The sequence below is a fragment of the Stegostoma tigrinum genome, chromosome 19, assembly GCF_030684315.1.
Source record: "Stegostoma tigrinum isolate sSteTig4 chromosome 19, sSteTig4.hap1, whole genome shotgun sequence".
Classification (NCBI taxonomy): Eukaryota; Metazoa; Chordata; class Chondrichthyes; order Orectolobiformes; family Stegostomatidae; genus Stegostoma; species Stegostoma tigrinum.
In genome coordinates this window covers 46,102,835-46,127,230 of record NC_081372.1, presented here as the reverse complement: position 1 = coordinate 46,127,230, position 24,396 = coordinate 46,102,835, and the positions used below count along the sequence as shown (strand labels likewise).

The 24,396-nt window shown below is 45.1% G+C and overlaps 1 protein-coding gene across 1 annotated transcript; it reads left to right on the top strand.

Annotated features, from left to right (window-relative positions):
* The first annotated feature begins 22,123 nt into the window (after positions 1-22,123).
* On the top strand, positions 22,124-23,283 carry tmem187 (transmembrane protein 187). The gene is given in 3 exon segments (XM_059652831.1): positions 22,124-22,563; positions 22,565-22,639; positions 22,642-23,283. Coding segments are annotated over 3 exon segments (861 nt in total). The 5' UTR covers positions 22,124-22,230; the 3' UTR covers positions 23,095-23,283.
* The last annotated feature ends 1,113 nt before the right edge of the window (positions 23,284-24,396 follow it).

The following is a 24,396-nucleotide window of genomic DNA, read 5'->3' as shown; positions in this document are numbered from 1 at the left end:
GTTCTTATTGAGGCAGATATCTTGAAGTTTGTAAACAATACTAATTATATACAAAGGTGCAATATCTCAAACTTACATACACAATCTGGGTTCCAGAAAGTTATTGTTTCACTATGCACACATCTGACTAGCTGAACTGAGTGGTCCTGACTGATTAGAGTGATTGATGGTAAAGTAAGTTTGAGATCTCTAAACTAGAATGCTGCATGTCATTATATAATTTAGCAGCTTTAAAGTTATAGTGCATAACTAAGATCAGTGACATAATACAACAGTGTTCTTTTTTTGTTTTGCAGTGCAAATGATTTCCTGTTTACCTTCTAGAATTCTAAACATTGCCATTTGTAAAATCTGTAGCATAGAGGAGATCCTAAATGGTACACAATTTAAGCAATAGAGCCCAAATAATGTAATAAATGCAATCAGCAATATCAAATTTATGGTCTAAGGATATAGGGGAGGCAATTGCATGGTGATAATGTCACTGATCCACTAATCCAGAAACTTACACCACTGTTGCGAGAACATGGGTTTGGATTGTTTTGTTGCACTGTGATTTTGTCCTCTGGAAGAAAGTTTCATGGTAATTTTCCCTTGCTGCTTAAGTTTAGTGACTGATGGGCCTTGAAGATTTATATTAGCTGCTGTGATTTGCACTTTAAACATGGGAAGCTAGTACTGAAGCTGTTCCAATATTAAATTCTGCTTCAAACCTCTGTACATTTAAATTGATGGCCCATAATGTATTTTGACCCTCTTTGATTGTTGGAATTTTGTCCTCACCTTTTGTTCTGCGTCACTAACTTCTTGAACTGTTTCCCATGCTGTGTGATTTCCATTTCTCTGTTTTGTTAAGATGATGATTGAACTGTTAACTAAACATATCTTTGAAAATGCCCCACATTTAAAGCACACAGCCTCACTTGCCAGAAATTTATTGCACTTGTGATTCTGTTTGGAGCCACATCTAGTGCAGTCGAATATGCTTGATTATATTGTGCTAATAGTATGTTAGTACACTTTTAGGGGGCCTAACTATACCAGAAGAATATTTGATGTTTCTTATGGTACTGACTAATTTGGGTCATTCTTGCCTGTATGTGAATTGAGTTGTCTGTGATAACATTAAATCCTCAGTTTGAAGTGAATATAATAATTTCTCATCACAACTGATACATAATTTCTAATCAATTCATTCTCAAAGCTCCGTATCTACAGCTCCGTATCCTATAAAATGATATAACTTCATTATGAAGGCTACTATGGTTTCTCCAAAATGCTGAGATTGCTGATTAAGTCTTGCCCGTTCTATCATCACATTAATTTTGAGGCTGAAGTGTGCATCAAATGTAATAATCCAAAGCACATTCTTCCATACTTTGCCTTACCAAAACATCATCAGATATTGGACATACAGCATATGTGTCAACTCAAGAGTGTAGCTGTAGTCCAGTTAGCTTCAATTGTAATGCTGGTGGAAAGGTCATTCCAGGATTCCAATCCTGTTTATGTCCTGAATCATCAGCTTGGAAAAGTACTTTTCATGGGATGGGATAGGGGGAAGGGAGATTTTGAAGCTAGTGTAGTCCACATCGATACCATTGGGCTGCAGGATTCCCAAGCGGAATATGAGTTGCTGTTCCTGCAACCTCCATATAGCATCATTGTGGCACAGCAGGATGCCCAGGATTGACATGTTGTCTGAGGAATAGGGGGGAGTTGAAATGATTCGCGACTGGGAGGTGCAGTTGTTTAGTGTGAAGAGAACATTCGTGTTTAGCAAAGCAGTCCCCAAGCCTCTACTTGGTTTCCCCAATGTAGAGGGAGCCACAACAGGAACAGCAGATGCAGTATACCACATTAACAGATGTTCAGCCAGAGAGTGGTGGGCTTGTGGAATTCATTGCCACGGAGTGCAGTGCAGGCCGGGACGTTGGATGCCTTCAAGGCAGAGATTGACAAATTCTTGATCTCAGAAGGAATCAAGGGCTACGGGGAGAGTGCAGCGAAGTGGAGTTGAAATGCCCATCAGCCATGATTTAAATGGCGGAGTGGACTTGATGGGCCAAATGGCCTTACTTCCACTCCTATGTCTTATGGTCTTATGGTCTTAAACAACTGGAAAGTAATGGTTCATAAATTACTTCAGTATGTAATGTAAAGGCAATGTAATATTCGTTATGACTTGATAACAAAATCAAATAAACCTTTATGTACATCTTAATTTTATGTTTTAAAATATAAAAATGCTGGGGACCAAATAAAATGATGCTTATTTTCCTTCTTGGTATCAACTAGTGAGTTGTTCTTAACAATTTTTGACTTGGTGATGAGCCCTTATTAGGATTATATTGTCATCTTCCTTTTATATCTGTCTAGCATTCTGAAAGTTATATGTACAGGAAAGAGATATTTACGAAGTTCATATAGAAAACTCTTAAAAAATAAAAACCAAGATCATTGTAATAGCATAAGATTGAAATATCTTGCACAAAAGCTCAATACACATTTAAGAGATTAATTAACAATGTATTGAACATTCAGAGTGCTTCATTTGATATGTTAAAAATATTTTTGTGCAATTCAATGAACTGTTGGCGTGCCTGAAAAATGCCAGAAACATTCCACTTCTATTGCTTTGACTCTTTCAGTGTGTACTACCTTTTACATTCAACTGTTACTTTAAATTCCAGTGTATAATAGTGTACCTTCACTTCCACTGGCAGATCTCAATAATAACTAGAAAAAAAAGAACATTGGTTCAATCAGTCTGGACTGCAGAGTACCATTCAATACATTCTGTCACGTCATTGAGATTTCTCCCTGGAGGCTGCTGACTGACTGAAATCCCAAACAAAATGGGCTTTCGTACCTTCGTCTAATTCTGTTTTCTTTATCATGTCACTTTCATTTTGATTCTTTTACTTCCCTGCTTCTCTATATTTTTTCTACAATTTTTCTGCTTTATTTGTTCCTTTTTTTTTCTTTTTTCCTCTCCATCCACTTTTATATTTTTCTACTGGTTCCTTTTTTGGGTAGGTAATTTTCATTTTTCTTATTTTCTGTTTCTCTCCTTGTATTCTTCAAACTTTCCCTAGGGGGGGAAATGTGTTCTTCAATATATGCATTTTCTCCGTAAATATTTGCCACTGATAATGTAACATTATCTCAGAAAGCAAAGATTTTACAGTATCTTTATACAATCAATTCTATTCTTTCACAGGTAGGAAGCGGTGAGAAGGGGAGTAGATCTTAAGGCGGAAAACATGGTATATGGGGTGAATTCATTTTGCAGGGTTGTAAGTTTTGATTTCCCAAGATAAATCACGTGTTACACCAGCCTTTGGCAGTTCCCACCTGAATACATTTGCATGTATCCACTTAGGAAAAAAAAACTTACATTCTTCTTGTGTCTTACATTGAAAATAAAATCTCTCCCTTTGATGCCAGAGCAACATCATCCAATTCACCATCATCATTTGTTTATTCATTTATACAATTGTATGTAAGGTTTTCAACGTCTGAAACAAGGAGAATGCATTTTTGATCAGAGGCTTTGGATTGGAAAGATTGAGTCAGTGGTCTGACAGATTGGGGGATGGAGATCATGGGTATGGTGTCATGAATTGGGAAGGGCCTAATGTCTTGGTGCATTTCGAACATTCAGTGTCGGTAAATAAATCAGTTGTCTAAAGGGAAGTGGCATTACTGTTCAAATGTGTGTCCATCTCAGAATGCTGGGTAGCAGAGACTTTTCATGGCTTAGCATTCACTGACAGCACATCAATTTGTTCCCACTCAGAATCACCTTGGAAATTCTTCAGGCTGCGTAGAAAAGAGGGTCAGTTGATTTCGTGAGTTAAGCCATGTTTCACTGAACACTTGGCACTAGCATAAACATTCAACAGAGTGTGATTGAAAAACACAACATTGTATCTTCCTGAAGAAAGAAAACATCCCTCACTCTCATGTAACTATCAACATGTTTCTAACTCTGATTAAGTTTGTCTCATAAATAATGATGATTTTCATTTTATTTGATTTATTGTAGTCACATGTACCTTAATACAGTGAAAAGTTCTGTGTTGTAAGCATCATAGGCAGATTTTTTGCAACGATAACCAACAATCTGTCCTGGACAATAAAATGTGAGGCTGGATGAACACAGCAGGCCAAGCAGCATCTCAGGAGCACAAACCTGCTGTGTTCACCCAGCTTCACATTTTATTATCTTGGAATTCTCCAGCATCTGCAGTTCCCATTATCTCTGATACTATTTTAACCTCACTGCGAAGCCTCTTCCAGGGATGCCTAACCTGAAGAAGTTACCCTCCTCCCTCCGGACCAACCTCAGGGAATCTCTCTCCCATTGCAACTCTCTTGTCCGCCTCCCCCTCTCTCCCTATTTATTCCAGTTCCCTCCCCCCATCCCCCTCTCTGATGAAGGGTCTAGGCCCGAAACGTCAGCTTTTGTGCTCCTGAGATGCTGCTTGGCCTGCTGTGTTCATCCAGCCTCACATTTTATTATCTTGGAATTCTCCAGCATCTGCAGTTCCCATTATCTCTGTCCTGGACCTCCCACACAGATGCAACGGTCAAGAAGACACAGACATGCCTCTTCTTCCTCAGGTGGCTTAGGGAATTTGGCATGTCCATAACAGCCCTCATCAACTTTTACATGTGCACCATAGAAAGCATTCTGTCTGGGTGTGTATCTGCTCTGCTCAGGACCATAAGAAATTACAAAAAGTTGTGTGCACAGCTCAGACCATTTCAGAAGCCAACCTCCCATCTATTGACTCCCATTTACACTTCTCATTGCTACAGAATGGTTGCTATCATCATCAAAGACCTCTCACTCCAGTAATGCCTTCATCCAACTTGTTCGATCAGACAGAAGATACGCAAGCTTGAACACATGCACCGAAAGGTTTAAGAACAACTTCTTCCATGCTATTATTAGGCTGTTGAATGGACCTTCCTAATTTCACATAATGTTGATCTTGCTAATGTTGATCTGATATACATCAATAAAGTGATGCCAATATATGAAACATTTTCAAGTGAAAGTCAGTTCTAAAAAACATCCATGCCATCTTTACGTTTTCAATAAACTTAAGTTAATGGTGATGGAATTTGGCAGGAAAGCTCTGACTATGATGTTGAACTGTTTGACCAGGAGAATCTTGAATAGGACACTCAGATGCAGTATTATTAGCTGATGGTTTATTTCATAAACAAAAAAAAATCTTTTTCCACTGCCATATTGAATGTGTTTTGCATGCATGGCACAGAATTTTAGTTATAATTCTGTAGGAAAAGCAACAAGAGAGAAAGAGGAACTAGCGTACACTTCTATTTAAGTCACTGGGAAAGCACATGTGAACAGAATCCCAGTTGTGTTGCCACACCAGTGGTGTTTTCAGCAGAGAGACATGTAAATTTGGTTAGGTGCCCAGTCTACCAGCTTCTCACCCATCCCAAGCTCACCCCATAATACAGACATAGTTCTGAAATTGGCAGCCTTTCCACCATAGGCAACCAAACAATTAAACAGAAACTGAGAACGCTAAAAGCTCGATTTACTGTAATAATATCCTGTGACACTATAATACAATTGGGAGGGCTCTTGTGGTGCATTGTTACTATCTGTGCCTCTGCACCAGGAGATCTGGGTTCAAGTTCCACCTACTCCGGATGCATGAAACAACATGAGTATATTGGTTAGGAAAATACTTATGATACAATCGGGGGCAGATCTTGGGGCACCATGGTAGTGACTCTTTCTCTGAGCTGGGAGACACAGGTTTATGTCCCACCTGATGCACGTGTGTGTCATCACATCTCTGAACAGATTGCTTAGAAAATATAGCTATGATACAATTGCCATGGGGAGACACTTGGCAGTGTTCAGCAAGTCCCAGCTTCTCCAGAGGTGTGTCAAAATAAGTTTGAAGAGGTTGTTTAAAAATACCTAGAGCTTTTAAGCTAAAAGAAAGGCAAGGGTTAAATATCTCCGAGGGTGCTTTTCACCCAACTGGGACAGCTCTCTGAAGACAGTACCATCTTTCCTTCCTCCCTGCATGGTCTTTAAAATGTTCTCTTCCTCCCTTCCCACATGACCCCTTACCAAGAGGAAAATGCTTACACAAAGGTCCCTGACCTGCTCAGATTCAAGTTCCATAAGACTCCTTCTTTAGTCAGCCTGTGGCCTCTATAGCGTCTACTTTGGTGTTCTGGGGCTGCTGGGATTGACTATCACCTCCAGAGATGAGATCTCCTATCACCGAGTGGTAGCACACCCTCTCTGCACGAATTTAGCTGGCTTGAAGTATTTTGTCAATGCAGAGCAAGCTTAGTACTTGTCTGTAAGCTCACCACTGGATTTTCATCTGAAGCGGCAAGCCATCTGCCCTAGTCCCCACCTCCCACTATACGTTTCTACCCAACCTGCCTCAAAGAAGTGGAGTGCTGGGATATTTAGAATCTTGGCTTTAATTTGTCACTTATTGAACCTAAAGAAGGGACAAAATGGATGCAATGGTGAGCTAATCAATGGGCCAAAGATAGTAGGCAAAACACTGCAGGGGTCAGACTGACTTCGTTCAGGAAAATTTGTAGCAGAATGACGTGAGGCGCCCACTGAGGTCAATCTCAACATTCAGAGCACCTTGTTGCATCTTTAATACTTTTGCCGAATAATGAGGTGATTTACTCGCTAGGCAGTGGTAAGTTACTAATTAAAGGAAATTACACCATGATAATACATTAGTATCTGACATTTGTGACCTCCTTATGATCATCATGGCACTGCTCCAATATGCTTGCAGGCCACTCAGCAAGCACAGACATGCATTGCAGGGTGTATCAGCAACAAACATTGCAAGGTTTCTGCAGGGCCTGCACATATGGAAAGGTGTCCAGATCACAGACTGGACCAGTCTGCACTTCAGGGCTGCTCACATGCTCTCTTAGCACTCAGTCACTTAGCAAGATCAAATCATGTAGGCCTTACCTTGCTGTGCCAATTAGCACAATCACATGACCAGGCACTTTGCCTTGTTGGTCAACAGTCTTTAGTCAAGGGAATGAGTATCTTGCTGTATGGTAGCATGCTATAATCAATTCCACACCTGCAACATGGGCCAGAAACTTTTTTATTCAATCACGGGATAAGTGTGTTATTGGCTAGGGCAGCATTTATTGCCCATTAGTTCAGAGTCAGCCACATTGCTGTGGGTCTGGAGTCACATGTATGCCAGACCAGGTAAGATCAGCAATTTCCTTTCTTAATTCCAGATTTTTAGTGAATTCAAATTCACTATAGTGGGATTTGAACCCAGCTCCCCAGAACATTGCCTGGATCTCTGGATTAACAGTTCAGCAATAATATTTCTGGGCCATCACTTCCCATGGCAGTTTACATGGCATAGATTGCCTGTGCAATAACAGGGCAGCTATGTTTCAAAGTCTTGGCTGACAAGTCTACGAGACACCTTTCAGTTAGGGAGTCCTGACACAGTAAGGCAACATCAGCCTCCAATAACATGCTTGGTGATTGGCCACAACCAGTTGTACGATTGAGATCTTTGACATTAAGGGGTCTGTGCTTTTGTTGACTGGGGATTGAGTCACAGTCAGCTCTGTGGTTCCATGACAGCCTGTCAGGGGGTTTGGGAAAACATGGTTATATAGATATATAGGCATAAGCTGGCATTTCTTATTCAGGGATGATTGGTTAGGTGGCACAAGTATGTCAAGCATGGTCAATCCATCTGCTCCATCCAGAGCAATTAAGCAGCAAGTGGGGTGAGGGAGATAAGAACAGCCATTGCCACAGGAAGGAGACATAGGAAACTATTCATCAGGAATGGCTGCGGCAACTTGGGAGTAAACAGGAGCAACGATAACAGTGAAGGAATGCCAAAGTAAAGCAGGGATGGAAAGGGGGTAATGCAGCAGGAGAGGTTCATTCACAGGCAGGAGCACCATGTCTTCAACGGAGAGCATTACCACATCTACCATGGTCACTGCACTTGTCTTTGGGTTCAAGTGTAGATGCACATAAACAACTTGAGTGGGACCTGGAGAGCTGCAAGACCAAGGGGGTACACTGGAAAGACAATAATGCTGATCTGAAAGTTTAGGTCCTCATTTATGTCGAAATGATTTTACCAGCCCCCGATTGACATGGACAATGGTGAGAAATGTGGGAATATATGGAGTGAATGAGAAAATCTGATTCATGATATCAAGAAAGACTCATCTTCCATTCAAGATTTTAATAGTGAGCTCCAAATCTTTCTCGTAAGCAGTGATTACCTTATTTCCATGCAATTGCATCTCATTATTACTCCAGATCTCCTCAATTATGTGCAGTTCCCATGCTACTATCAATATCTCATACTTGTGCAGTACCAGCAACCACTGAACAACCATTCATTCGTTATCCACAGGTCCTCAATATCATTGAAAACTTTGGCTACCCCAATGTCCACTTGTGGTGTTTCTTTGATCTCTGGTAATGGACTGGTTTAGCCGTTGCTCTGGTGACCACACACAATGGAATAATACTGCAACTTGTTCCTGAAACTTTGACTCGTTAATATCAGTCTTTTTTTATGATTACAGGCAAAGCTTTTACTTTTACTCCCACCAAATCATTTCACAAAAAATACATCAACTCCATCCATAGTTAATTTCTTAACAACTCCTAATACCAATGCTGCACATTTTAAAAAAATCAGTTTAATTTTCGTACCATGGGACATACTTTACTCCTGTCCAACTTACTAACAGTTTGACTTTCACTGGACTCTCTGGAGAGAGAATTGTACTTCCTTCAGCAAGGGTGTTTCAGTAGCTCCTGTGGTCTCTTATCTTAGTCGCAGGTTTAGATACACCACTTGGTTAAAGAAGTTATCTTTCCTTTTGATAAAAAAATCCTTTCTATCTCTTGTTCACCTTACCACTCCTACACTCACAGCAGTTTACCTTTGATTTCAATAGCTAAAGTTATGATTTGATCCGTAGTACATTCCTTTGTAGTTCCTTTATTTTTAGGTTACGCTTATGGATTCCTTTAGGGTTTCTCAGCAACTTATTTCATTATGAATGGTGCTCTATTTTACAACAATGTAAATGGTTAAGCCTTCAATTTTAACCTTCACCTTCAGTGTCTTCCTTTCTGATCTGACAACATCTTTTGGTATTCCCAGCTATCTTTTCTTCATACTATTTGCTTTTCTTTCAACCTCCTGAATTTATTGGAATATCTGGAAAAAAAAAGTTTTATATATCGGTTCATAACAATCAGCCATTACTGCTACCGAGCATTGCAAAACTTGTCTTCAACATGGGCATCTATTACACACAATTATGATTTTATTTTAATTCTTTGAAAAGAATGATCCCTATGAAAACTTCATTTGTGGTAATTACTCTTATTGCCTGTATCCACCTGTCAAAATTACCTTACCTTTCTATTTCAAATTCAATGTAGGTTTTTCCAGGCTGCTCCCTCACAATTTTGAACATGTGTCTGACTGTTTCAGGAATTAACTCACACAAATCCAGAATGTCCTTTATTTATAGCAACATGATTGATTAAAACCTTTCCTGACAGGGATACAAAAATTTCACGTGTTCAATCTATTAACTTGTTCCGTTTCTGTGGCCACCACATTTGTTTGGCCATACTCTCAACTGACATAAAGAAATGCCCCCACAGTATTTTTCTCATTTTGTTTTTGCCAGAGACAGTACACGTCTAAATACTTCCCTACTGGATTTTAAGTTATGACTAAGGTCTTCCTTATGAAAGGCTTCATTCAAATGAGGTATGTTTTATTTTAAAGCACATCATTTTAAACCACTTTTCCATACCTCTCTCCTCCCCCCCCCCCCCACTTTCTTTATACTTTCCTTCTCCTGAGGTCTCCATTCTCTCTCTTTCATTTATCTCTAAAATTTAAGTATTTGCATCTCTATTGCCTTTTTTTTAATTAATTCTGTTTCTATCTCAAGGTGCCTTAACTGTAATTAAATCCTCGCTAAATCAAGTGACTCACTACTCTGAGTTCTTGTACTTCCACTAGTTCCTGAGTATCTTGCAAATATTTAACTTACCTCTACCTTCTTGGCTCTGTTAGGAAATACGACCAATTTGCCTAACTGTTTGAGGACAAAGGAAATTCACACAAGGTTGCATCGGTAATGGAGGAAAAAAACTTTATTGGAAAACAATTTTAGCAAAAAGCAGAGGAAATAAGGATTACAAATTTACTGCTATACAACTTAAACTATGCTCCTTTAGAAACCTCAAAATGTGCACATATTCATTCATAATTATAAACAGACAAAAGCTAGTTAGATACAAATATTATGGGTAGCCAAAGAATTGCCAGGATGAAGAAATTCTAAAGATCACAAGATGTCAAGGATGGATTATACTTTCTCACAGTTTGGTTTGACTTTTTGTCACTGATGGTATATTGCACTTTGTAGACTGGTGGTCATTCTTCAATTGTATGATTAACAGGCTGGATTAGGCTTTTTAAAAATTCTTTGTTTGTTTTGACATTTTCTCAGAGAAAGACAGATGTATGTTGTTTGTTTCCTAGTTCTGAATGATTCTCTACTGGTATGGCCCTAACAGCTTTTGACACGTTGTATGTCAAACATACAATCAGGGAGTCAACAGCCAGAATTTTGTTAATTTGAAACACTCTGGTGACCAAACAATCTCAAAATCTGCAGCTCACTGTTTTAAAAAGCAACAGTGTATTACAAAGTTCAAAAGTGCACAGCACTTGATTTTCAAGTTGCAAAACTCTCGTGGCATTTTACTTAAATAGCAGCCCAACTCCATTTCAGATACTATTCCAAATGAAAGTGGTCTCTTCAAAATCTGGGACTTGAGAGTCAGAGCAATTGTCTTGTTGATGGTTTGCTCCTGTTTTTTTTAAATTTTGGGCCAGTGTGTTCAGGTCTATTCATATCAACATCCAACATATCCTTCCTTCATCCACAGACGTTTGCATTGGCAAAAACCAGCCTCACTACATCAACATCGTTGATCTCAGCCTAACTCATAACACATGTCTGTACTTCGTCATTGTACTTTGGAGCGTATCTGACTCTCCAACGCTCATGCCAGGTTTCTGTGCAACAAGGTCACACTCCCACCTCATTTGTCTGCACAAGATGCTTTCCTGGGCAGCTGTCACTTTTTCTTTCTTGGCACTCTCTCTTTTTGTGCTTACTCGGGCTCTTACAACATCATTGCCTTGCCTTTTAGCACTTTTCTACTTTATTGAGCACTTACATGCCACTGCAACTCTGCCTTGATGTGTTTCTTAGCTTAAGCAAAAATCTAGGCAGCTTCGCACATTTGTTGTATTGAACAGTCAAGGAGACAAAAATGTTGTTGTATGACACCACGCTAAGGCAGTGTCACACCTGTATAATGCGCCAGCAGCTTAAACAGATTGGTAGGAAGACTGCAAGTCTGACCATGGCCAAATCCCCTGACATTAAATGCCCTAAGCTCCACACTGTTGCTAAAACCTTAGAATAAGATCACATGATGTCCTTAAGTAAGTTTAGTGGCATTCCCCACCCCTTTGGAGCAGCCCTTCATTCCATTAAAGGCTATACCACTTTGACTTTCATGTACGGCCATTTGGGTGAAGCACTTGCAGATCCAGAAATTACTGACCTCACTATAATTTTCTGCAGATGGCTGAAGCATAGGGCAGGCACAGATACAGGGTATGCTGCAGATCATTCCAAGCATCCCACTGGCGATCCATGTGTAACATCCTAATCCTCCACCCACAAATGTATCAAGAATGCTGTAAATGCAATATGAGCAAGATCATACCACTTCACCCCTGTTCCCTACAAGTTCTGAGCTATCACCTAGACATTGAGATTTTCTAATATTGTTGCCCTCCCCCAAGTGCAAGACACTATAGACTACACACAGACCTTAATGGTAATGTCCTGGAGAGTGTTCCCAAACAAAGCAGTGCAGGCTCATAGTTCCTTAGAAGTGGAGTCACAGGTAGGCAGGGTCATGCAGAATGTGTTTGGAACACTTGCTTTTATTGGTCGGCGCACTGAGTATTGGAGTTGGGAGGTCATGTTGCAGCTGCACAGGGCGTTGGTTAAGCCACTTTTGGAATGCTGCATTCAATTCTGGTCTTCCTGCTATATAAAATGTCATTAAATTTGAAAGAATCTAGAAAAGATTAACAAGGTTGTTGCAAAGATTGGAGAGTTTGAGCTTGAGACAGGCCGAATAGGCTACGGCTAGTTTCCTTGGAGCGTGAAGGCTGATGGGTGGCCTTACACAGGTTTATAAAATCATGAGGGGCATGAATAGGGTGAATAGCCAAGGTCTTTCCCCCAGAGTAGGGGATTCCAAAACTTGAGGGTATAAGTTTAAGGGGGACGGGTTCAGAAGTAGGAAGCAATTCGAGGGATTTGGGCTAAATGCTGGCAAATGGAACTGGATTAATTTGGACATCTGGTCAGCATGGACAAGTTGGACCAAAGGGTTTGTTTCTGTGTTGTACATCTTTACGACTATTTTGCATTCACAGCACCTTGTCATAGCATGGCTGAGTTCATCAACAGGAAAGGATTCCTGAGAACATAGAACATAGAAAAGTACAGCACAGTACCGGCCCTTCGGCCCACGATGTTGTGCCGTGGAATAACCCTAATCCAAAAATAAATTAACCTAACCTACATTGCCCTCAATTCACTGCTGTCCATATGCATGTCCAGCAGTCGCTTAAATGTCACTAATGACTCCGCTTCCACGACTACCACTGGCAAACTATTACATGCGCTCACAACTCTCTGGGTGAAGAACCTCCCTCTGACGTCTCCTCTATACCTTCCTCCTAACACCTTAAAAATATGACCCCTTGTGGCAGTCAATCCTGCCCTGGGGAAAAGTCTCTGGCTATCGACTCTATCCATGCCTCTCATTACCTTGTACACCTCAATCAGGTCACCTCACTTCCTCCTTCTCTCCAGAGAGAAAAGTCCGAGCTCAGTCAACCTCTCCTCGTAAGACAAACCCTCCAGTCCAGGCAGCATCCTGGTAAACCTCCTTTGCACCCTCTCCAAAGCCTCCACATCTTTTCTATAATAGGGCGATCAGAACTGGACACAATATTCCAAGTGTGGTCTCACCAGAGTTTTGTAGAGCTGCAGCAAAACCTCGCGGCTCTTAAACTCGATCCCCCTGTTAATGAAAGCCAAAACACCATATGCTTTCTTAACAACCTTATCCACCTGGGTGGCAACTTTGAGGGACCTATGCACTTGAACACCAAAATCCCGCCGTTCCTCCACACTGCCGAGAATCCTGCCTTTAATCCTATATTCAGCATTTAAGTTCGACCTTCCAAAATGCATCACTTCGCATTTATCCAGGTTGAACTCCATCTGCCATTTTTCAGCCCAGCTCTGCATTCTGTCAATGTCTCGCTGAAGCCTGCAGTAGCCCTCGATACTATCAATGGCACCTCCAACCTTTGTGTCATCAGCAAACATACTAACCCACCCCTCAACCTCCTCATCCAAGTCATTTATAAAAACTACAAAGAGCAGAGGCCCAAGAACAGAGCCCTCCGGGACACCACTCAGCACTGACCTCCAGGCAGAATGCTTACCATCGACAACCACTCTCTGCCTTCTGTCAGCCAACCAATTCTGAATCTAGACAGGCAAATCACCCTGTATCCCATATCTCCTGACTTTATGAATGAGCCTGCCATGGGGAACCTTATCAAATGCTTTGCTGAAGTCCATGTACACCACATCCACTGCTTGACCCTCGTCAACCTGTCTCGTGACTTCCTCAAAGAACTCAATAAGATTTGTAAGGCATGACCTGCCCCTCAAAGCCATGCTGACTCCCTTTAATCACGCTATGCTTTTCCAAATAGTTATAAATCCTATCCCTCAGAATTCTTTCCAAAACCTTGCTGACTACAGACCTAAGACTGACTGGTCTGTAATTTCCAGGGATTTCCCTATTCCCCTTCTGAAAAGAGGAACAACATTTGCCTCCCTCCAATCTTCCGGTACGACTCCCGTGGAGAGTGAGGAAGCAAAGATCTTTGCCAGCGGCTTAGCAACCTCCTTTCTCACGGAGCAACCTATGATAAAACTGGTCTGGCCCTGGGGACTTATCAATCTTAATGTTTGCCAAAATTTCCAGCACATCAACTTCCTCAATCTTGATCTGTTCAAGCCTGTTTCCCTGCTCCTCAAAGTTCTCATTCACAACAAGGTCCCTTTCCTTAGTGAAAACCGAAGCAAAAAACTCATTCAGGGCTTCCCCTATCTGCTCAGGCTCCGTGCACAAGTACCCTACGCTATCCCTAATCGGCCCTACCTTCTCCCTGATCATTCTCTTATTCCTCACGTATGAGTAAAATGCCTTCGGGTTCTCCCTAATCCTTCCTGCCAAGTCTTTTTCGTGCCCCCTCCTGGCCCTCCTCAGTGCACTTTTGAGCTCCTTCCGAGTAAGCCTGTAATCCTCTAAAGCTGTGCTAGACCCTAGCTTCCTCCACCTTACGTACACTACCTTTTTCTTTTTGACAAGAAGCACCTCTGTACCCGTCATCCAAGGCTCCTTAATCTTACCCCTTCTTACCTGTCTCAGAGGAAGAAATTTATACATCACTCGCAACAACTGCTCCTTAAACAGCCTCCACATGTCTGCTGTGCCCTTTCTGTGGAACAATTGCTCCTAATCTGTACTTCCCAACTCCTGTGTGATAGCGTCACATTTAACTGGGGTAAAGGAAACTATCTTCCCCTGGTAACTGCTCCTTTCCCTTTCCATGGCTATGGTAAATGTGAGGCTGTTGTGCTCACTGTCGCCAAAGTGTTCTCCCACCACGAGATCTGACACCTGTCTTGGCTCATTGCCGAGCACCAAATCCAAAATGGCCTCTCCCCTCGTCGGCCTGTCCACCTACTGAGAAAGGAAACCCTCCTGAACACACCTGACAAAAACGGCTCCATCCAAACCATCTGCACTAAGGAGGTTCCAATCAATATTGGGAAAGTTGAAGTCACCCATAACAACAACCCTGCTACGTTTGCACTTTTCAACAATCTGCCGGCCAATGAGTTCTTTGATCTCCCTACGGCTATTTGGGGGTCTGTAGAAAAACCCCAGTGAGGTGACTGCTCTCTTGCTGTTCCTACCTTCCACCCATACTGACTCAGTCGACAAACCTTCCTCGGTAACCTCAGCCCATACCACCTCAGTAGACGAGTCCTCAAAAGGTTCTTTCAGCCGCTGTTATACTGTCCTTGACCAACAAAGCCACACTGCCCCCTCCTTTACCACCTTCCCTGACCTTAATGAAAGATCTAAACCGTGGAACCTACAACATCCATTCCTGACCCTGCTCTATCCGTGTCTCCGAAATGGCCACAACATCGAAGTCCCAGGTACCTATCTAAGCTGCAAGCTCAGCTACCTTATTCCGGATACTCTTGGCATTAAAGTAGACACACTTCAATCCAGCTTGCTGTCTGCCAGCACACTCCTGTGACAGTGAGGTCCTGACCATGTCCTCCCTACGCTCATCCTCCTGTGTACTAGGACTACACCTTAGTTTCCCATCCCCCTTCTGAGCTAGTTTAAATCCACCCGAATAGCACTAGCAAATTTCCCACCCAGGATATTAGTGATCCTCTGGTTCAAGCGGAGACCGTCCTGTTTGTAGAGGTCCCACCTTCCCCAGGATGAGCCCCAATTGTCCAAGTACCTGAAGCCCTCCCTCCTGCACCATCCCTGCAGCCACGTGTTCAGCTGAAATCTCTCCCTGTTCTTTGCCTCGCTATCACGTGGCACGGGTAGCAAACCAGAGATGACCACTCTGTTTGTTCTAGCTCTCAACTTCCACCCTAGCTCCCGGAAATCCTGCCTGACATCCCTATCCCTCTTTCTACCTATGTCGTTGGTGCTTACGTGGACCACGACTTGGGGCTGGTCACCCTCTCCCCTCAGGACCCCAAAGACACGATCCGAGACATCACGGACCCTGATACCTGGGAGGCAACACATCAATCGTGAGTCTCTTTCATTCCAGGCAAACCTTCTATCAGTCCCTCTGACTATTGAGTCCCCAATGATTATCACTCTCTTCCAATCCCCCCTTCCCTTCTGTGCAAGAGGGACAGACTCTGTGCCAGAGACCTGCACCCTACTGCATGCCCCTGGAAAATCGTCCCCCCAACAGTATCCAAAACGGTATAGCTTGTTTTTCAGGGGAACGACCACAGGGGATCCCTGCACTGGCTGCTTCTTCCCCCTTCTAACAGTTACCCAGCTTTCTTCACGCTTAGGAGTAACTACTTCCCTGAAACTCTTGTCTATCACTGACTCTGCCTCCCGAATGATCCAAAGTTCATCCAGCTTCCGCTCCAGTTACCTAACACGGTCTTGGAGGAGCAAGAGTTGGGTGCACTTCCTACAGATGTATTTGGATGGGACACTATTGGCGCCCCTCACCTCATACAGCATGCAGGAGGAACATTCTTCTACCGGCACTGCCATCCCTGCTCATCCCCTAAACAGAAGGTTAAAGAAAAAGAGAAGCTTACCTTGATTTGTCCCTGGTGGATAAGGTTAGAGGAGGTGGATGGGTGGGAGGCCCTACAAGGGTAGGGTCTCGGGTTTACACAACTTTCAGTTATATAGCAAAAGGATGAAAAAAAAAGTCACTCCCTTCCCAGAAACCTCTGCTCCGAGGTGTTGCTGATTGAGGTAAGCTTTTTAAAGATTCAAAAACAGTGGCTCACCAGCTTCCCCGACAGGCTCCTGGTCCAAGCTCCCACTTGCGCCACTGCTGCAACCAGAAATGGAAGGCACCGACCCTTGAGGTAAGCTCTTTAAAGATTCAAAAACTTGATCAATGTCTAACACATCTTACAAGACAACACCTGATATCCTGCCTATAATGTTGAGAACTCTCAAGTTCCTGCCTCATTCCAAGAGCTAAATGGCACATATGGGTAGCACTTGTCATTATGCTATTCTTTCAAAAGATGGCTGATGAATCCTTTACAGAAGCCACTGACTGAGGCAGAAGAATTGTGACAAAGCAGCCCAGTCTTCCACCTGGGCCAGACTATAGGGCTCCTCAAGATCAAGTCCTACAGCTAGTATCACACTGAAGTGGCCTTGCAGTACACTAGAACTACATAATACCTACCATGCTGAGTTGTACATAATCAAGCAGGTAAAGGGAGGTCATGGATACTTCGGAGTTGGGGAACTGACAGCAGTCTTCTGAAGAGGAAAAGGAGGGCACTGACAGAGTGAAATGTCAGTTTCACCATATAAGTCTGGTACACTGCCTGGCAATAACAACTTTACTGGCAAAAGCAAATGCAGCTTCTTTGGTTGGCGTTACTTTATATCATCTGCTATTCCCACATTCAAAAATGTCAAGTTTTGGTGGGTGTTCAAGAAAAGTAAGCATTTTAGTCAGGTTTAAATCATTATATGGCACTAAGGCAAGTTAACTTTTGAGGCTTCATTCCAGATCAATTATCTGAGACCTGGATACGGAGATCTCCATTATCAGTTTAGTGGTAACCTGCCACAACTCCTTTTGATACTCCCATCAATCAGTCAGACTTCAGCATCTGTGAATTTGTATTCACTACTAAATGAGCATGTAATGTCTCAGCACACATCACTCCAAAGACTAAAGTGAAAGGACTCTGCACTCAAACCCACTTTTCAAACCAGAACATTGTGGCTATTGGACAGATATTGGATTTAACTGAGCATTGGGTATCTCTCATCCTTGAATGAATGTATACTGCCTGATAAGACACACAGGAAGAATGAAACAGAAATTGCTGGAGAAATCAGCAGGTTTGGCACCATCTGTAGAGACAGATAGCAGAGTTAACATTGCAGGTCCAGTGACCCTTCTTCAGAACTGCCAGTCCTTGAATGTTACCTCCGCTTTCTTTCTCTCCACAGATGCTACCAGACTTGATCAAGCAGTTTCTGCTTTTGTTTCAGATTTCTAGCATCTGCAGTTCTTTGGTTTATTTGTACGCAGAGTCAACCTTTACCTCCACAAAAGTGTGCACACATAGATGATCAATTTAGTCACAAATAAAATGGCCATAAATATAGAACATGAATGCAACCAGGACCCATGAAGCCTTCACATCACATTTTTCCTCAGTAAACTCTTCAGTAAAGTGCCAAGTCCCAGCTGCATTCATGAATTTAAGGATTGAAGGATCCCAACATCTGCTGCTATCCAGGATGCTTCTCAGAGATCAGTAATTCTCACCAAATTGACTTCTATCCTTGTTAGGATAGATGATGAAGCTGCTTATTTCTGTTAAGTTCACCACGTGGTCTGATCCCTACAGCTAAAATGACAATCAGGCATGTCACGATTGAAAGTATAGGTATGGATATGAAATTATTTGCAACCCTGTACGTCCAGGCTACCTATGCACCCTCATGGTATTATTGATGCTCACCCTCCCACAATATCTAGGTGCAGCACTGAGGTCTGCAGCTGGAGTGGTGAGAACCTGTTCTGTGGTTCAGTCTACTGGTTGATAAAATTGGGTCAGATGACCCAGGCGCATGTGTGGCAAGAGAGTCTAGTCACATTCAGACTGTGTTACCCCAGGTTGAGGCCTCAACACTCCTCAGCGGTAACCTCCCAGCGTCTTGGAAATTGCATACAGGGTAGAGGTCAAGGCCTGGCACTTCTAAAATGGCCGGAGGAGAAATCTTTGAGGGAGAGGTGGATTCTGCGGTTGGTTGCCCCCACCATTTGAATTCTTGCTGATACTCTGTTCCTTGCGAGGACAGGGAACCTGGGGTGAGATTGTGCTTCTCTCACCTTCCCATGCACCAAAGCAAAGGAGTGCAAATTTGTTTTCATTTTCACCATCCAGAGTATTCTGCTCAACCTGGCTGTCTTCATGGTGGCCCACCCAGAGACACAGCCAGACACATGCATGTTGCAGTCAGCATGGTGCTAGAATGTTTACAGATTCCTCTGACCTTGAATCCATTTAGTCTTGCGTCTCCGACAAACCTCCCTGCTGTTCCTGTGTCTCACACAGCATTTGCAGGAATTTATTAATGGATGACACGACAGGGTCATCTTCTATCTGTGCAGAACAGGTTCCTAGTTTCCTACAGCCCTCTCAGTGGCCATGGAACTGGGGCATTTCTTCCTCGACCAATGTAGAAACTGCCAAGTGGTACCCTCACCAGATTGAGCTCCCAAGTAGTTTCTAAAAAGAAAACCCACTGAGGTGAAAATGTCTTTTAGTTACTGAAGGGTGCAGGAGAAAGTCCAGCTGGATCATTGTCTTAGGGATCCATGGCTTCTTCCTCAGAGATAGAGGAAAAGCAGATGGGGTGAGGGCTGGCCTCTTTGAATAGAGTTTGTGTCAGTGCCACTGGTGCCTGCATAAGAGAATTAGTTGTGCAATAGGGATAGAAGTTGAGCATTTCAAAATGTATTAACACTGAAGGTAATGAGACAGCAATCAGCACAATACAATAAATCTTATCGGGTTTTCCCAGGCATTGACGCCTTAGTGTCTCTTCATGACTGACTGTGGTTCATTAATGCCCTTTCAAGGAATGTCTCCTCACAGGGCAAGACCATAAATGATGGCCACTCCATTACCCATCTTTGCACTTCTGGCTCTGTTGTGTGATAGTTTCTCCAGCAATGAGGCAAAAGGAGAGATTAAGAGAGATATGACTGGGAGAACTTTCATTGTTAGTGCAGGTTAAGACAAGATGGTGAGAGAGATATTCCAAGTTTCTAAATAGGATGCACAGACAGCAGGAAAGGTTAGTGGTTTGAGAGGGTGAGGTGGTTCAGAGGCATTGATTGGAGATATTACATGCAATACTGAGAGCTGCGAAACATCAGCCTTGGTGGGAGGTGTGCGTCTCAGACTGGGTGTGAGTGTGAAGTAGTGGAGAAAAGATGGTGGGGCTTACCCTTGAACAGCACAGAAGGTCACTGATTCTTGCAGCACTGCTGTATTTTCTTCTTTGTGAAAAAAATACCTTTGACCTCATCTACCATCTAGGTCCAGGCCGGCTTCATCTTGTAGCAAGGCCAGCTTTGCTGAAGACAGCTGTCAGGTCCACTGAACCACCCCCCAACACCGATAAGTTCTTAAGCAATCATGGTTCAGTAGCACAATCGACAGGGCAGTTTCTGACTTGTGGCAGTTGAAGTGTTGAACAGTTAGGGTTGAAGCATGGCGACTGTGGCAATATATAACAGACCACGTGGCAGCAAGTAAGTCTGATTTTGTTGCTGTACGATTGAATAGGAAAAACACCCTGCAGCCTGGGAAAGACGAGCAGAGATTGCATGAGGAAAAGGTTTCATGAGCTGCAGTAGGAAACCTTCCATAAAACTTCCAAAAAATGGAGTATTGGAAGCAGTTTTAAAAATAATTAAAAAGAGAATTTTATTTTCTGATGGGGTTAAATGGATGATTGCATGCAAAAGGTAGGCAAGTTGAATTAATAGGATTGCACTAAAAAGGAGAGGGACAATACATTGTTTGTCTCCTTCACTGACAGGTCATTCTTTGATTCAATGATATCCTAATGGTTAACTTTGTTCGCACAGTCTTCAGCTCAAAATATTTATTATCCACAATGTTATTTGATTTGTGAGCTGATAATGGCACATTGAAAGTAATAACACATTTGGGACCACGATAAACAATAGCAGACGATCTCCTTAACAAATGAGACTTAAAAAATTGATGAAATAAAAGGAATTCAGGGGACCATGAAGCAGGAATTACACGGTGTGAAACCCAATGTCAAATCAAGTACAGAAGGAGAAATAGAGCAAGGGGGAGATGGAACAGTGAGGAGAGAGAGAAAAAAAACAGTAAAAGGAAGACAGCTAAAGAAATCTAATTTTCTAACATGTCATTCACTTAAAATTTAAAATCAGGTGTGTTCCCACATCAGCACACGTGCTACTGCTTGTGTGGTGGTGATGATGGGAACAGATGGTGAGGGACGGAAAGAGGCAGACATTGCCACTGTACCCTGGGGCAGAGACAAAGAAAGAAGGAGGCACACAGACAGACATTTCCCAAAGAGGGAGGGGACAGAGAGATAACAAAGTGTGGAGCTGGATAAACACTGCAGGCCAAGCAGCATCTTAGGAGCAGAAAAGCTGACGTTGCAGGTCTAGACCCTTTGTGCTCCTGAGATGCTGCTTGGCCTGCTGTGTTCATCCAGCTTCACACTTTGTTATCCTGGATTCTGCAGCATCTGCAGTTCCCATTATCTCAGGAAACAGAGAGGCACTGACCCTGGGGGTAGGGGGTCAGAGCGAGAGGCACTGACCCTGGGGGTAGGGGGTCAGAGCGAGAGGCACTGACCCTGGGGGTAAGGGGGTCAGAGCGAGAGGCACTGACCCTGGGGGGTAGGGGGGTCAGAGCGAGAGGCACTGACCCTGGGGGTAGGGGGTCAGAGCGAGAGGCACTGACCCTGGGGGTAGGGGGTCAGAGCGAGAGGCACTGACCCTGGGGGTAGGGGGTCAGAGCGAGAGGCACTGACCCTGGGGGTAGGGGGGTCAGAGCGAGAGGCACTGACCCTGGGGGGTAGGGGGTCAGAGCGAGAGGCACTGACCCTGGGGGTAGGGGGTCAGAGCGAGAGGCACTGACCCTGGGGGTAGGGGGTCAGAGCGAGAGGCACTGACCCTGGGGGTAGGGGGTCAGAGCGAGAGGCACTGACCCTGGGGGTAGGGGGTCAGAGCGAGAGGCACTGACCCTGGGGGTAGGGGGGTCAGAGCGAGAGGCACTGACCCTGGGGGGTAGGGGGTCAGTGGGTCAGAGGGTCAGAGCGAGAGGCACTGACCCTGGGGGTAGGGGGTCAGAGCGAGACAGAAAGAGAGACAGGCAGACAGTTCCCAAAGAGGGTGGGTGGGTGAAGAAACTGACCTCAGTGGGAAGGGACGGACAGGCATGGGGACACTGCCCCACCCCGGGGGGGGTGTGGAGACACAGAGACACTGCCCCCGGGGGGTGGGGACAAAGAGAGACAGAGAGAGAGACAGACAGCCCGCCCCCGGAGTGAAGGGGCGGATAAGCAGACACTGTTGCCCGGTGTTAGGGGAGTCGGTGCCGGGCTCCCTGGCCATGCTGGGCCCCGGTGGAAAGGCCTTCCTTCACGTCGTGCTGCTGTGCGGCCTGTGCCTCTCGGTGCTCTCCAGCGGCCTGCTGGACCGGGTCTACACCGAGCTCGGTTACGGGCACTACGCCGAGCGGCCTGTCAGCTGGCTGCCCCGCTTCCTGGCCATGCCGTGTAACTGCCTGGTTAACCTGGGCTACATCGGGCTGGGGGCCTACTGGCTGCGGAGAGAGTCAGCCCCGGGCCGGGGACAGGCCTACCGTAAGGCGGTCTTCGCCTGGATGGCTGTGGTGTACGGTCCGGTGCAGTGGGTACGGCTCAGCAGCCAGGCCCAGCGGGCGGGCCGTCCTCGATCAGTGGCTCACGCTGCCCATCTTCGCCTGGGTACCCGGCCTGGGTGATCCAGTTACTGAGGGTGCGGGGGGGCTCTCTCCCCGGACTGGGCCTGGGCCTCGTCCCCGTCGCTCACGCAGGCCGCCTCGGTGTGCAGTTACGGCTTGGCGTTGGCCCACCGCCGGGGCTTCGAGCTGGCGCTGGGGATTCACATCGCGGTGGCCGTCGTGTCCGGCCTGGCAGCTCAGTCAGTGCTGGGTGACCGGGCCTCCCGCCGGCACCTGGTGCTGGCCGTCGCCTCCTGCTGCGGCTTCGTGGGCCTGAAGCTGCTGGACGTGCCGCTGGCCGCCTGGGGCCTCCTGCCCCAGCCCCTGTCCGGACACTCGTGCTCCAAGGTCTGCGACATCCTGCAGTTCCACCACAGCTTCTGCTTCTTGGAGATCCTGGCCCGGCAGAAGGAGGAGAAACTGCGTCCTGCGTGGCGCCGGGAGCGTCCGCCCAGCACCTTGACGGCAACTCGTTGGCATCGGGCAGCCTGATTTTTAAAAGAAATCCTCCGTCCCCCCCACCCCGAAAGAAGTGCGGGTGCTGTAAACCAGGAGCAGAAACAGCAGTCGCTGGAAAAAGCTCAGCGGGTCTGGCAGCATCTCTGCGAAGGAGTAAGAAAATCAGGGTTTTAATGTTTCGGGTCTGGTCACCCTTCCTAAGAACTCAGCCCCGGAGCCCGGTCGCCCCACGGAATCCCTCGTCCATGGAGCAATCCAACACACCCAACCCCCATCCCAAAACACCCCCCCACCTCCCCCACCCCAAAACACCCACTCACCCCCCCATCCCAAAACACCCACCCATCCCAAAACACCCACCCACCCCCCCCATCCCAAAACACCCACCCCCCCATCCCAAAACACCCCCCACCACCCCCCACCCCCCCATCCCAAAACACACAAACACACAAACACACACACACACCCCCATCCCAAAACACACACACACACCCCCCATCCCAATACTACACACCTACCCACCCCCCCATCCCAAAACACACACACCCACCCCTCCCATCCCAAAACACACACACTCACACACCCACCCACCCCCCCATCCCAAAACACATCACACACCCACCCACCCCCCCATCCCAAAACAACACAACACACACATCCCACCCACACCCCCCATGCCCAAAAACACACACACACCACACACTCACACCACCCACCCCCCCATCCAAAACACACACACACACACACACACACACACACACCCCCATCCCAAAACACACACACACACACACACCCACCCACCCCCCCCATCCCATAACACACACACCCACCCACCCCCCCCATCCCAAAACACCCACCCACCCCCCCATCCCAAAACACACAAACACACACACACACACACACACACCCATCCCAAAACACACACACACACACACACCCCTCCATCCCAAAACACACACACACACCCCCCCATCCCAAAACACACACACACACACCCACCCCCCCATCCCAAAACTACACACACCCACCCCACCCCCCCATCCCAAAACACACACACACACACACACCCACCCACCCCCCCATCCCAAAACACACACACACACACAACACACACCCACCCCCCCATCCCAAAACACACACACACACACACCCACCCACCCCCCCATCCCAAAACACACACACCCACCCACCCCCCCATCCAAAACACACACACCCCCCCATCCCAAAACACACACACCCCCACCCACCCCCCCATCCCAAAACACACACACACACACACACACCCACCCACCCCCCCATCCCAAAACACACACACCCACCCCCCCCATCCCAAAA